The sequence below is a fragment of the Emys orbicularis genome, chromosome 13 (genome assembly GCF_028017835.1).
Source record: "Emys orbicularis isolate rEmyOrb1 chromosome 13, rEmyOrb1.hap1, whole genome shotgun sequence".
Classification (NCBI taxonomy): Eukaryota; Metazoa; Chordata; order Testudines; family Emydidae; genus Emys; species Emys orbicularis.
Window position 1 is genome coordinate 9,755,684 of NC_088695.1, and position 14,976 is coordinate 9,770,659.

Sequence of the window (14,976 nt, forward strand, 5' to 3'; positions counted from 1 at the left end):
CCCCCCCACCCCCCCTCGATGGTGGCCACAAAAAATACTGACTCTAGGACCAATTCTCAATACACATGTCACACTGCCCATAAGACCTCCTGTTCTCAGTCACATCTCTGACCACAGTCCTGCATGTCTGGATGGCTCCCTCCACAGTTGGGATGAGCAAATCCCCTCATGCAGCCCCCGCCCCCCACAGCTAGGATGGGGGACTCTGGAAAGTCTGGAGGATGCAGCCACATTAGCACTGTCCTCCCCCTTCCTCAGACACAGTTGGTGGGGACAGAAATGAGGACACCCCAGGAGGGGGTTCATACAGGATTTCATGCAAGGCTAATGTCCTGCTTGGATTGGACTTAACTTTACAACCCCTGCAATGAAGTGGACCTGAGCGGATGGCTCCCAGTTAAATCAAACACTTTGCATCTTTCCCCATGTTAAATACATCTGAAGACTCTATGGTCAATTACACAATCATGGCAGTGTGACGGGGGCTGTTAACAGCTACAAACTGAGCCCTTTGGAAACCAGCACCCTGGTCACTGAGAACACCCAGGGCATCGGATGCAGTTAGAGTAGGAGGGACTGAGCAGTTTGAGTTTGGAAGGGTAGAGGGGATCACTTGCACCTGTAGGGAGCCTGATGAGGTCACTAGCTCAGCGCTGAGAAGAAAGCAGCAGTATAAAAGTCTGAACCAGGGAGCAGGAAGGGGGCTCCTCGTAACTGCTGCTCTGTTGTGATGCACCATAAAAAGTCATAAAGACACTTGGTGGAGGTTCCCTGGCAGACTGCATGCTGCTTCATTCACAGAGAGGTCTGCCAGCCAGGGGTTGCAGGAACTGATGGGGGAGCCCATTCATAGTTAGAAATTTAAAAATGAACATTGCCTGCAATCTCTTTAGGACACTTCATGCTGTCAATTGTGAGTGACAACACATTTTTATGTCTTGTCAGATATGTTAATATACAACATGATTTTTATTATTTGCCAACATATTTTCCCATGTAATAACACAATAAGATTGGATAAGAAACCACAGTAATTACACATAAATCAGTGAGAAATAGGGAAAGGAACACACATATTTCTGAAGGAAATTTTAGGGAAAAAATATTTATTTTTAGATTAAAATTTCCCTGTGTTAAAAACTACGAAGAACATATAACTTCAGCAGCCCATGCCACCTAGACACCAGCAGACTGGATAAAAGGCACAAATGAATCCATCAAAAGATAATTTTAGGGTATTTATTTTCAAATAATCAAGGTAAGTTTAGGGCACATTGCCATGAATGGCATATTGTGAATAAAGCTTCAAAACTTAATTATTACATTGAAAATGTTCATAATGCATCAAGTTTAAAACAAAAAGTAGTCCTAGCAATGCCATGTGATGTGCCTCCCCTCAGACTCTGCTCAGCTAGCTCTTCAAGAAATTAGGTTCAATCACTAATTTCAAGGGATTAGGTCAATTGGTCACTATTTTTACAGAGCATTAGAGAAGGTGGTGGACAGAACCCAGAGGAATTGTGATGAATTTCCTGGAGCAACTTTCTTTTCTTTGTACTCTAAACCTCACATGACAACAAAAATATCACCATTTCGACTGATTTATGGCCGAGAAGAAAGGTTTTCCAAAAAGCTTCACTAAATTTCATGTTATGTGTCATTAAGTGCCGGCGTCTTTAATACAATTAAGTGAATTTGTGATGATTCAGTAAAGGAATACAACCCCGTCTCTATTTCTTTATCAAAGTACATGTCTTGTGTCCTTATAACCAAGAACATGAAGAGCCTGGCAGTACATTGAAATCAACAGTGCACAGTGACAGTGCATTGCCTGCAAATAATATTTCTAAAGAAAAATAAACTAAAAACTGGAGATTGTAGAAGAGATTTCTATCTATAGGAAGGCAGCATTTGAGGTTGGGGACCGTGTTTTGTTAATTGATGTGAGAAAAACAAAGGAAGGGTCATATCTTGATTACCTATTATATGTAACTAGAAAGTTAAAAATCACATGAATTAATGCTGACAGAAATTCTTGTGTGAGTTAACTTAAATATATTGCTTAATTAATTTTATCATTTTTTCAACTATTCATTTTCAAAGTTGTACTGCAGGAGGTGGGTGTATGTACCCTGCCTTCCAGAGAGAACCAGTCAAGACAATAAAGAGAGAGGGAGAGAGAACAGAGAGCAGCTGCACATGTGTGTAGTTGTGATGTTTATGACACATGTACATTGTAACTGAACAACCCAGTCTGACAATTTAATAGTTTATTTTGTTAAGATAAATATTTTGGATTTCTTGAAATTTCACAATTGAAATACAAATGATGTTATTTAGAGAAGTTAAACTTCAGTATAGATTTGAGGGATGAATCAAAAAATAAATGGAAAAAATTCCATTTCTAAAAATATATTTAGATCTTTGTTTTTGAAGTACTATTGAAATGTAAATTAAAATATTCTTGTATTTACACCTTGTTACAATAATATTTTCTAAATTAGAATAATCTTTTTTCTTTCATATTTTACACTGAGATTTCACAGGGGTAGAAAATTCTGACAGGAGTGAATGACCCCATCCCCCACCATCTGCTACCCCTGGGGCAGGGGATGGGGGAAGCTGAGGGCTGGGGGTTCCCAGGTGTCCGGTTTTCAACTGGAACCTCCAGTTGAACAGGGAAACTGGCAGCACCCGGTCAGCACAAAAAGTCCAGTTGCTGCAGTAACTGGCCCCCACCACTGGGGGCGGGAAGAGCAGCAGGGCTGGGAGGGGACAGTCTGTGGCGCGGGGTCACTGTCAGGGACAGAGATTCCCTCCGGCCTGAGCTGGGACCGGGCAGATTATCAGGGGAGCCACGTTTTCACTCCCAGCGTTGCGACCAGGATAGAAATAAGGGTGGAGCGTCCCGGAGAATGTGTCAGTGAAAGTGAAGAGATGGGACCTGTCAGTCACATTGTAAAACGAGACCTCGCCCGCCTCATAGTCCAGGAAAATCCCCACCCGACTGGGCCTGACGCTCACGGGGAGGGGGGTCAGGGGGGAGGTGCCGGCCTTGTATTCCCCATCCCTCAGCCACACAACCCAGCATCCATCCTTAGGTGAGAGTGTGACCTCCCCCTTCCTGCTCACAGATTCCCTACAAACCCCCAGGTTCCAGGCAGTCTTGTCTCCCACCTCCACCTCCCAGTAACGCCTCCCGCCCGCAAACCCCTCAGTGCCCAGGACAATGGCATATTTATCAAATCTCTTAGGATTGTTGGGCAGATCCTGGTATTTGACTCCAAGTCTCACACATTTCCGATCCTCAGACAGGACGAGCCATGGATTTGCTGTGTCTGGATCCAGAGTCACGTCCACTGGGGAGAGAGTCACAGAGTCAGGGCTGGGGGCAGGGACTGGTCATTGGGATCAAGGGGAAATTAACCTGCATCCCCGTTAATTGCTGGGGCGGGGGGCTTGTTGGCCGAGGGGAGTCAGGGCCCATCTGCCTGTGAGGAGACAATGAGGGGGAAAGGGCAGGAGGAGCGGGGAAAGGGTGAGAAGGTATCAGTGTGGCGGGGAGGGGACAGGTTGATGCTGGGTGAGGAAAGGGGAGGGGCAGGCACAAGGACAATGGGGGGGAAGAGGAGCAGGCACTCAGAGGACAGAGGGGGGGATGGGCAGGTCCCAGGGGGTGAGGGGAGGGGTGGGCACCAGGTGAGAAGAAGGGGATGGACCCTAGGGGGCACAGGGAAGCAAGGGAAGGGGCGGGCACCAGGGGGCAGAGGGGTGTGAGGGAGTGTGGGAGCTCCAATGGGGCAGGGGAAATCAAGGGTAGAGTGGGCTACCAGGGGGTGAGATGATGAGTGGGGCAGGTGGAACCATGGTGGGGAGAGCGAATGGGCAGGCACTGGTGCCAAATGGGCAGAATGGGGGTGAGGGAGCAGGTGAGCAGAAGGGGGGCAGAGAGAGGGGTGTGGAGAAGGGCAGGCCCTAGGAGGGCAGAGGGGTGTGAAGGGAGATGTGGGCACCAGGGGGGTAAAGGGAGGATGAAGGGAGGGGTGGGGCAGTGCTGAGGTGAGGGGAAGGGCTGAGACCAGGGTCCCAAAGGGGGGTGAAGGAAGGGACTTGCACCAGGCAGGCAGAGGGGGCAAAGGAAACAGCAGGCACCAGGGAGGCAGATGGGGCAAGGGTAGAGCTGGGACTTGGGGCAGAGGAGGAGCTGGAACCAGAGGACTGGAGGGGTAGTGAGGGGCACAGGTGTCATGGAGCCAGAGGGCGAGGGGAGGAGCAGGGGTGAGAAGTAAAGAGAAGGTGGCATGCGTGATGGTGGCAGAGGGGCAAGAGGAGAGCAAGGTCAGTGGGGAAAGGGTGGTGAGGGGGTGGGCACCAGGGAGGAAGAGGCCAAGGGGAGGGTCAGGTGTTGGGGGGAAGAAAGGAAGGGGAAGGCACCAGGAGGGTGCGACGGGTAAGGGAAAGGGCAGGTGCCAGTGGGATTAAGGGGGTTGAGCAGAAGGGCTCACAGGGAGGGCAGAGGAGGGGAGGAACAAGTATCAGGGGGCAGAGAGGGGTGAGAGGGAGGTGTTAGGAGAAGGGATTGGAGAGAGGCAGGTGCCAGGGGGTCAGAGTGGGGCTAGAGGAGGGATGGGCACGGGGGGGTGAGGGAAGGGGTGGGTGCCAGGGGTCAGAGAGGGTGGGGAGAGGGACAGGTGCTAGGAGGGCTGAGGGGAGTAAGAAGGGCGGAAGCCAGGACAGCAAAGGATGGTGAGGGGGGTGGGGTGGGAGACATGGCAGCAGATAAGGGAAAGGGGAGAAGTGGATACCAGGACATAGCAGGGGTGTGAAGTGATGGGTGGGCTCCAGGGTGAAGAGGATGTTTGGGGGAGGGGGCAGGTGCCAGGAGGGCAGGGGAGAAGGAAGGGGTGAGTTCCAGCAGGGCAGAGGTGGGTGGAGGGCAGGGGCATGTGCCAGGGAGGCAAAGTGGGGGCAGAGGGGCAGGGGCCCAGGAGAGCAGAAATCGGGGGAGAAGAAAGGGAGGGATGTGGGTGAGGGGTCAGAATAGATCCAGGGTCCAGGGTCCCTCAGGGGTGAGGGAAGGGTAAGGGAGGGGCAAGAGCCAGAGAGGGGTGAGGGAGAGGCAGGCCCCAGGGAATCTCTCTTGCTTTGGTGTCACGTGTGGTTGGTTTCTCGCTCAGAGCAGGTTGGTGCTGTCCCCACACACACTGGGGGTGCAGCCCTGCCCCAGGGGGAGCTGCTGGGAGTCTCCATGCTGGTGGGCCCCACCTTCCAGCCAGGCAAACACCACAGCCAGCCCCTCCCCTCGCCCGGCCCAGCCCCACCCCCACGGGGGCAGTTGTCTGGATTGCGCTCACTAGGGGGCAGTACAGTGGAAGATTCTGAGGGGGTATAAATGCGCAGTAATGGGATGTTTCTAATGAGGCCTGGGCAGTGGGGAGAGAAGGGGGCATTTCCCCACTTACTGCCCCCTCCATCTGGGAGAAGCTGCACCGGGGACCAGTCCCAGTTCACACCCGCACAGCACGTCTGCACTAGGGGTTTGCACCAGTGCAGCTACATCGGTGCAAGGAAACCCTGGCAGACATGGCCTGAGACACTAGTGTGCCAGGGGCCGTAATCCCTCCCATCACTGGGGTTATGGATCAATAATTACAGGGTCACTGGAGCAGGGGAACTGGACTCTGGGCTCCCAGGTGGGGGCCAGACCCCATGGGCTGCAGAGTCATTCTCACTCCCACGCTCTGGCCCAGTGCCCATGGCAGTGTTTAGACACAGGGGGACGTCATCAGACACCTGGAGACCAGCGGTTTGAGCCCTCATGACATCACCCGGGGGGACTGAACCTGGGGTTCCCAGGTGAGGGCCCAGCCACTGGGCTAAAGGCTAGAAGGGAAGAAGCAGCACCTTTTTCTGTTCATTGAAACTTGACAGCAAACACTAATAGTTTCTGTTGACTCGAAATATAATTTTGCAGCAAATAAACTATTTGTCCAAAACATTTCACCCAGCTCCACTGCAAACCTGTCTGAGCAACTTAGGAACCCAAATCCCAGTGACCTGCAGTGAGTGACTGTCAACACCCCCAGAAATGCACAGGTTTGGGCAGGGCAGGTTCAGGACATCAGCTATGAAACACTCCAGAGCTGCTGTTAAATTTGCTCTTGGCAGACAAATGCCCCGAGGCCCTGATCTCAGCCCCACAAATCAGGCTGAAAATGGAGACTCGGCTCCAGCCTGAACTCTCTGCCCAGAGCGATTGTCCCATGGTGGATAATGGTCAGAGACCATCTCAGAGCCCCAGGGGCTCAAGTGTCTCCCTGTAACACCTGCACCACCCACCCACCTCGCTCTCATTAACCAGCCCTGGGTCAGACACGCTGGGAACTTTCACACCCAGACTCTGGAGACACTTTGGGTTCATCTGCACAGCCCACAGCAGCGAGTCTCGGAACGGGGTGGACAGATTCAGGCTTGCGGGGCTCCCTCTTTGGCACTGCCCTCCCATTAGTAAAAGTGATGGGGCCATGGCCCCCTACCCCCATCTTCCAGTGCCCCTTACTCACTTCCTCAACCCCAGGGAGGAGAAGGGCCTTGGGGCAGTGTCAGTGAGTTCAGTGCTGGGGGTATAAGTGGGGTTTACACCCCAGCTGCTGGAGCTCTGTGTATCGAGGGTACAAGGACATCACAGCGGCCGTGTGAGCCCCCCCCCCCCCCCCCCCCCCGTCCTGCCAACGTTGCTCAGCCCTGACTCCTGCTGGAGCTTCTCCCTGGGGAGGAACCGTCCCTGAGGCCCATTCAGGCCTTGGCCTCCCTGCGGAGGTGGCCGGTGAGGCTGCCGTTAAAGTGAGTTACGATGTGAGCTCCTGTCCGCTGAGAACCGGACTCTGAGCCTGGGCTGAGATCAGTGACTGGGGAGTGAAAGGCCCCAGCTCCCCTCACTGCCCCCCTGAACCAGCCCAGCGCCGCCAGCCATTCAGTGTGATAACAGCAATGCTCACACTTGGTGACACCCCCAGTACCCCCAGCGGGCAGGGCGAGGGCCTGTCTAAGGAGCAATGGGCACAATCTGCAGCAAGGGAGACTGAGGCTGGAGATGAGGAAACACTTTCTAACTCTCAGGGCAGTGATGCTCTGGACCCGGCTCCAAGGGAGGTTGTGGGATCCCCATTACTGGAGGTTTGTAAGAACAGGTTGGACAAACCCCTGCCAGGGATAGTCTAGTCCCTGACCCAGCGTGGGGGGCTGGACTAGGTGACCTCTCGAGGTCCCTTCCAGCCCTACATTGCTATAATTCTAGGTTACAGCTGTTCCTGGGGCTAGGCCCAGGGGGCTCTAAGCCTGGTGTGTGGCACATGACACAGTTAACATGTTAGTGACCATGGCAGCTGGCAGCTCAGCATCCCTGCCAGGGGCCTGGGCTGGCATGTGGCTGCCTGTACCCAGCTGAGCAGGGTGTTACTGGGCCGTGTGGACAGGACCTAGGGTTGGCACCTGTCCAGTTTTCAATGGGAACGCCTGGTTGAAAAGGGACCCTGGCAGCTCCAGTTTGCACCACCAACTGGGATGCTAGAAGTCTGGTCGGCGGCGCAGCAGGGATCCAGGGCTAAGGCAGGCTCCCTGCCTGCCCTAGCTCCGTGCGGCTCGTGGAAGCGGCCACCAGGGAATCATGACCAAGGGGAGCTGCAGGGGCAGCACGCAGAGCCTCCCTGGCCACCCATGCACCTGGGGGCAGCAGGGACCTGGCAGCCGCTTCCTGGGAGCTGTAGTAAGTGCTGTCGGGACCCTGCACCCCCTCATGCACTGCCTCCCACACCCCAACCCCCTGCCCCAGCCCAGAGCCCCCTCCTACACCCCAAGTCCCTCATCCCCAGCCTCACTCCAGAGCCCACACCCCCAGCCGGAGCCCTCACCCCCCTCCCGCACCTCAAACCCCTGCCCCAGCCCAGTGAAAGTGACTGAGGGTGGGGGAGAGCAAGTGATGGAGGGAGGGGGGATGGAGTGGGCCTCAGAGAAGGGCAAGGGCAAGGCCTCAGGGCAGGGGCAGGGGTGGGAGAGATGGGGGAGACAGTGTCCGGGTGAGGGGACAGGTGGTGTACATGAAGCAGGCAGATTTCCTGTTTTGTTGCACCTCAGAGATGGCAACCCTAACAGGACCCCCAACGGTGTTTGTGTAACTGCCCTGGGTGCCCCCCTCCCTCCCAGCTCTCTGCGGGATGATACCCTGGAGTGCATGGATCCCTGGGCCAGTGGTGCTGCAGTGTGTGTGCATGGCCCCTGGGCTCTCTGATCCCTGCTGGAGCTACCCAGACTCTCCCAGCATGCACCAGGGCACACACAGTCAGGCTGCATGCTGGGTACAAACACATACACAGCTCAGCCACAGCTGTGAGGCAGAAAAGCTGCTGCGTGGGCACAATTTGTTGTAACTGCATCAGGGGAGTGTAACAAGCTGGTTATAAAAACCTGTCTGCCCTTGCAGTGGGGACAGGGCCTTCCTCCCCCCAAATCCAGGGGGACACTGAACAGCTCCTGTCTGGGCGTGTTACGCTAGAAGGAAATTGTGGGCTAAAGCTCAGTCTGAGCATAGAAACCCTGCTGCTGGGAAGAGTGAGCTGAGCAGTTCAATGCAAATGATGGCCAGATAAGAATGTCCATCCTGCAGAGCCCAGTTACCCGCTGCAAAGGTGACACCAGGGGGCAGTATTCCCTCACCAATCAGCCCTTTCCCAAAGGGGGCAGGTCCCTGCTCTGCAATAAACCTGGGGTGTTACCTGCCCCTTTCCATCCACCCCAGTGACATTGCTGTTTCCAGCCTATTGAATATCATAGGAAAATGCTTTGTGCAGGGAAAGGAGCAGAGAGCTCCCAGGGGAAGGTGGAGCCTCACTATGGACAAAACATCAGTGGTATGTACAGTACCTGTGTAGATCTGGGCGCATCTCCACCCTGCAACCAAACACAGACAGAGGAGTGAGAACGCCCCGAACAACGACACGCTGAGCAGGAGACAATGTCACACAGGGTGATACAGGGGGGAATGGAACTTACTGAGCTCAGCCTGGAGTTTGTCTAAAAATAAAATAAAGAGAAATGAGTCAATATCACATTATCTTGCAGAAGAGAAGTGAGTCAAAAAGACCTTAAAGCAGGGAAGATACAATCCTTAGACTCAGTCTGGAAGCTACATCAGCAGCCAGACACGTGCACCCCCTGAGCAGCAAAGGAATCAGCAAGGAGAGAAATACAGTAACCCCACCTGGCCAGGTGCAGGAGGTTGTTAGAGCCAAACAGGGATCCCTCTGCAAATGGAAAATATTAACCCTGTGAAGCCCGCAGAAAGGAGCATGCAGTACATCGGGTGAATTGCATGATGGGAATTAGGAGGCTAAAATGGAATTAGCAGAGTGAACAGCCAGAGATATCAAACAAATACCAGGGAATTATTTCAGTCCATCAGAATCAGGAAGCCCGTGAGAGAATCGATGGGTCCCCTGGATCAGCAGCAGGGAAAGGGAGCAATTGGGGAGGGTAAGGACAATGCTGAGAGACTGACTGGTTTCTTTGCATCAGTTTCCACCAGAAAGATTGCTGGGGAGAGACCTGCCCTGGAGCTGCTCTGTTCAGGAAATAAAGATCAGGGATCGAGGAGTGAAGAGGAGCTATTGGAACAAACTGACAAACTAAACAGCCAACAGCCACCAAGAGAGCTTAGATCCCTGCAAGATGGCAAATCCCAGGAGCTCTCAAATGACATCAGACGATATCGAACTGCTAACAATAATATGAATCTCTCATTAAAATCAGCTTCACTTTTGGAGAATCGGAGGGTTTGGAATGTTGTAGCCAACTTTAAAATGTTGGTAGGAGTAATCCTGAGAACTACAGCCCAGTGAGCCTTACGTCAGTGCCTACTAAACTAGTTGAAACTAAAAGAGAATTCTAAAACAGCTCTATGAGAATGATAGGATAAGTTCTGACCAGCAGAGCTGGAAAGGAAACCTGTGTCCCACTAATCTATTAAATTGCTTTAAGTAGGTCAGTAAAATTGTGCACAAAGGAGAACCCATTGGCATAACCGATGTGGACTTTCAAAGAGCCTTTAACAAAGTTCCTCACAAAAGGTTATTAAGGAAACTCAGTCATCATGGGGTGAGGTGTAAATTATTGTCCTGGAAAACTGAAAAGCAGCAAATTTCAAACTGTAAGAGGAAATGACCTCTCAAGGTCCCTTCCAGTCCTAGGATTGTATGATTCTATGAAATACTGTTTTATAGCATGCATAATTAGTCTGTGAACAACTTGTCACAAGATAGCATTGAGACCATGAGTTTAGCAGGAGTAAAACAAAAGATATTTAGATTGACAATGAGAACATACAAATGTATACTGGGTAGGGTTAAAACAAAAACAGACAAGCAAAGAAAAAAACCCAAATGGACAAAGGATTCAAAAAGCCCCAGGCAGTGATATGGGAATGTGAATCTCCAGACTTATCACAGTTCTCAAAAAATGCAAGCATTCTAGAGGGCAGAGAAACCCCCTTCTGCTTCAGGGCACAAGCCAATTGCTAACTGATGGGGGTCAGGAGGAAACTTTCCCTGGGGGCAGTTTAGTCTGTCATCAGCCACTAGGGGGTTTCTTGTTCCTTGTGAAGCAGCTACTGCTTCTGTTTTAGAGCCTGATTCAGTGAAACACTTAAGCACACACTGAATAGGGATGTACTGACTCGTGGGCTTAAAGTGCAACATGTGCTTAACTACCCTGCTGAATTGGGGCTCTAGTGAACATACACTAAAGGCCTGTTTAGATAATTATCCCCAAAGAAAACAACTACTTTGAGGTTAAAGCTTTTATGAAAATCAACTATTATTTTTGGCTGAGGGAAGTGAGGCCCCACACCTAACTCAATGGCGTTTCTATCTGTCCGTCTGTCTGTCTGCAATGTGATAAGTTTTGACAACCACATTCCATCAACTCCATTTCAGAGTATGTTTTAGGCATCAGTGGGCAGAAAATTCTGGATTTTGGTGAAAAATGGAAAACTATAAAAGCCTGATATACACTAAAATCTCAGGATACTGGGTGAGGCAGTGACCTCAGGGTTAGGATTAGGGTCAGGGTGCCCCTCATCCCCATCCAGCCATCGTCCTAGCCAGGTCAATCATCCCCAGTCCTTCCAAACTCCTCCCCCCACCGCTGATCTAGGGTGACCAGATAGTAAGTGTGAAAAATCAGAACAGGTGGTGGGGGGTAATAGGTGCCTATATAAGAACAGGCCCCCTAAATCGGGACTGTCCCTATAAAATTGGGACATCTGGTCACCCTACGCTGATCCCACTCCCGTGCAGAACCCTGTTGATTTTGGTGAAAACCAGAAACATGGAAAAATGGATTATAGTAGATTTGGTTTTCCAATTGTTACCTAGCAGCTCTGTGTTCTTGGGGAACCAGGGTGCAGTACCCAGCCTGACTCACAAAAGACCCCCTGTCACGGAGTAAGGGGGAGTCAGGGCCCCGCACCCCTCTTCCTGAGATCGACTGTGACTCTCAACCAGCCAGTAAAACAGAAGGTTTATTAGATTACAGGAATACAGTCTCAAGCAGAGCGTGTAGGTACGACCAGAGCCCCTCAATTAGGCCCTTCTGGGAGGTTCAGGGAGCTTAGACCCCAGCTTGGGGTTCCCTGCGTTGCACCCCCCAGCCTAGCCCTCCTAAGACCAAACTCCTTTCTTCCCTAGCAGCCCCTCCCTCCTTTGTTCAGTCTCCCAGGCAGAAGGTGTTACTTCTCCCAACCCCCCTCCTGGCTCAGGTTACAGCTCAGGTAGCTTCCTTCCAGGGAAGTCTCCCATCCCCGATGCAACCCCCCCCTGCAACATTCCCAGGTCAAATCTGCCCCGCTCCCTGCTCCGTCACATCTCTCCCCCCTTCGAGACTGAACTGAGCGGGGTCACTCTGACCAGTGACCTGGGGAAGTTCAGGGCCCCCTCTCCGGGACAACGCATCCGCTATTAGGTTGGCACTTCCCTTCACATGGACCACGTCCATGTCATAATCCTGCAGGAGCAGGCTCCACCTCAGGAGCTTGGCGTTGGCTCCTTTCATCTGGTGCAGCCAGGTCAGGGGAGAGTGGTCGGTGTGCACGGTGAAGTGTCGCCCAAAGAGATATGGCTCTAGTTTCTTGAGGGCCCACACCATGGCCAGGCATTCCTTCTCGATAGCCGCGTAGTTCTGCTCCCGAGGTAGCAACTTCTTGCTCAGGTACACGATGGGGTGTCTCTCCCCCTTTTCATCCTCCTGCATTAACACCACCCCCAGTCCCGTGTCTGAGGCATCGGTGAACACCATAAAGGGCTTGTCAAAGTCGGGGTTTGCTAGAACTGGGCCACTGACCAGAGCCTCCTTCAGCTCCTGGAGAGCCCCCTGGCACTCCTCGGTCCAGACCACCTTGTCTGGCTTCCCCTTCTTGCACAGCTCAGTGATGGGGGCTGCTATGGAGCTAAAGTGGGGCACGAACCTTCGATAGTACCCCACCATCCCAATAAAGGCTTGGACCTGCTTTTTGGTTTGCGGGGCAGGCCAGTCTCTGATCACCTCCACTTTGGCCGGTTCTGGCTTTAGGCAGCCGCTCCCCACCCGGTGGCCTAGGTAGGATACCTCAGCCATCCCCACCTTGCACTTCTCCGGTTTTACGGTCAGCCCAGCCTCCTGGAGTCGGTCCAGCACTTGTTTAACCTGGGACACATGGTCCTCCCAGGTCTGGCTAAAGACACAGATGTCGTCAATATACGCCACGGCAAAACTCTCCATCCCCCTCAGTAGCTGATCCACCAGGCGCTGGAAGGTGGCCGGCGCTCCCTTGAGGCCGAAAGGCAGGGTCAGGAACTCATAGAGCCCCAGAGGGGTGATAAAGGCCGATTTCAGCCTGGCATCAGCATCCAGCGGCACTTGCCAGTAGCCCTTTGTAAGATCCATGGTGGTCAGGTACCGAGCACCTCCCAGCTTGTCTAGGAGCTCGTCAGGCCTGGGCATGGGGTAGGCATCGGCTACAGTGATGGCATTGAGCTTGCGATAGTCCACACAGAACCGGATCGACCCGTCCTTTTTGGGGACCAGCACCACTGTCGAGGCCCAAGGGCTGGAAGATGGCTGGATCACCCCCAAAGCCAGCATGTCATTGACCTCTCTTTCCAGGTCCTGCGCAGTTTTCCCTGTGACCCGGAAGGGGGGGCATTTTATAGGCAGGTGCGATCCTGTCTGCACCCGGTGGACAGTCAGATTAGTGCGTCCAGGCTGGTTGGAAAACAGCTGTTGGTACAGATGCAACACCCCTCTGATCTCAGCTTGCTGGGCCGGGCTCAGCTGCTCAGAGAGGGGAATTGCTTCCAGGGGGGAACCAGCTCTTGTCCCAGGGAATAGATCTACTAAAGGGTCATCTCCCGGCCCCTCCCAGTGTCCACACACAGCCAACACCACATTCCCCCTGTCGTAATATGGCTTCATCATATTCACATGGTACACCCGGTGGTGGTGTGCCCGGTTCGACAGCTCCACCACATAGTTTACCTCGTTTAGTTGCTTGACGACCTTGAAGGGCCCTTCCCAGGCGGCCTGGAGTTTGTTTTTCCTCACGGGGATGAGGACCATCACCTGGTCCCCAGTGGCGAAGGCGCGGGCCCGTGCTGTGCGGTCATACCAGACCTTCTGCTTCCTCTGGGCTCTGGCCAGATTCTCCCTGGCCAGGCCCATGAGCTCGGCAAGTCGTTCCCGGAAGGTCAGGACATACTCCACCACCGACTCTCCATCGGAAGTGGCCTTCCCCTCCCATTCGGCTCTCATCAGGTCCAGGGGCCCCCTTACCCGCCTTCCATATAACAGTTCGAAAGGTGAAAACCCGGTAGACTCCTGGGGTACCTCCCGGTACGCGAACAGCAGGTGAGGTAAATACTTGTCCCAGTCCTGCGGGTGCTGATTCATAAATGTTTTCAGCATCATTTTTAGCGTCCCATTGAACCTCTCCACCAGCCCGTTGGATTGGGGGTGATACGCCGAGGCCCAGTTGTGCCGAACCCCACATTTCTCCCACAAGCACCGGAGTAGGGCCGACATGAAGTTGGACCCTTGGTCCGTCAGGACTTCCTTGGGGAACCCCACTCGGCTGAAAATGGTCAGCAGCGCATCTGCCACAGTGTCTGCCTCGATGGACGATAAGGGCACTGCCTCGGGGTAGCGGGTGGCAAAATCTACCACCACCAGAATGTATTTCTTTCCTGACCGGGTCGTCTTGCTGAGAGGTCCCACTATGTCCATGGCCACCTTCTGGAAAGGCTCCTCTATGATGGGCAAAGGTCTCAATGCCGCTTTCCCCTTGTCCCGGGCCTTCCCCACCCTCTGACAGGGGTCACAGGATCGGCAGTACTGTCGGACGTTGGTAAAGACCCCAGGCCAGTAAAAGTTCTGTAGCAGCCTCTGCCTGGTGCGCCGGATTCCCTGGTGCCCTGCGAGAGGGATGTCATGGGCCAGGTGCAGTAGCTTGTGGCGAAACTTCTGGGGAACAACCAGCTGCCTCCTGACCCCCCAGGACTCCACTTCCCCTGGGGGAGCCCACTCTCGGTATAGGAATCCCTTCTCCCACAGGAACCTCTGCTTGCAACCTCTCATCATGGTCTGTACCACACTGAGGTCAGCCAGGTCCCTTAGCTTCCGCAGGGAGGGGTCCTTCTGCAACTCGGCCTGGAACTCGGCAGCTGGGGAAGGGACGGGAACCTGCTCCCTCTCGTCGGCTGGGTCAGAAGCCACAGCCACCCCGAGCCTTGTCCTTGGGTGTTCCCTCCCCACCAGGGTAGGGTTCTGTGCCTCCGATGTGACATCCTTCCCAAGGTCAGGGCGTAGTGCCCCTCACCGGCTCTGGCTACGGGTCACGACTAAGGCGGTCTGGGGGTTGCTTGGCCAGTCCTCTAGGTCCCCCCCCATCAACAC

The 14,976-nt window shown here is 53.4% G+C and overlaps 1 protein-coding gene across 2 annotated transcripts in view; it reads right to left on the reverse strand.

The window, feature by feature from the left end:
- Positions 1-2,200: 2,200 nt before the first annotated feature.
- Positions 2,201-14,976, reverse strand: part of LOC135887969 (E3 ubiquitin-protein ligase TRIM39-like) — a 429,124-nt gene continuing 416,348 nt past the window's right edge. For both annotated transcript variants that reach the window (XM_065415777.1, XM_065415775.1), the window contains 3 exons: positions 9,049-9,069; positions 8,920-8,946; positions 2,201-3,359 (listed from right to left, as the gene is read on the reverse strand). In XM_065415777.1, the coding sequence (XP_065271849.1) occupies positions 2,800-3,359; positions 8,920-8,946; positions 9,049-9,069 (608 nt within the window). In that variant the 3' untranslated portion in view covers positions 2,201-2,799. The remainder of the gene's footprint in view (positions 3,360-8,919; positions 8,947-9,048; positions 9,070-14,976) is intronic.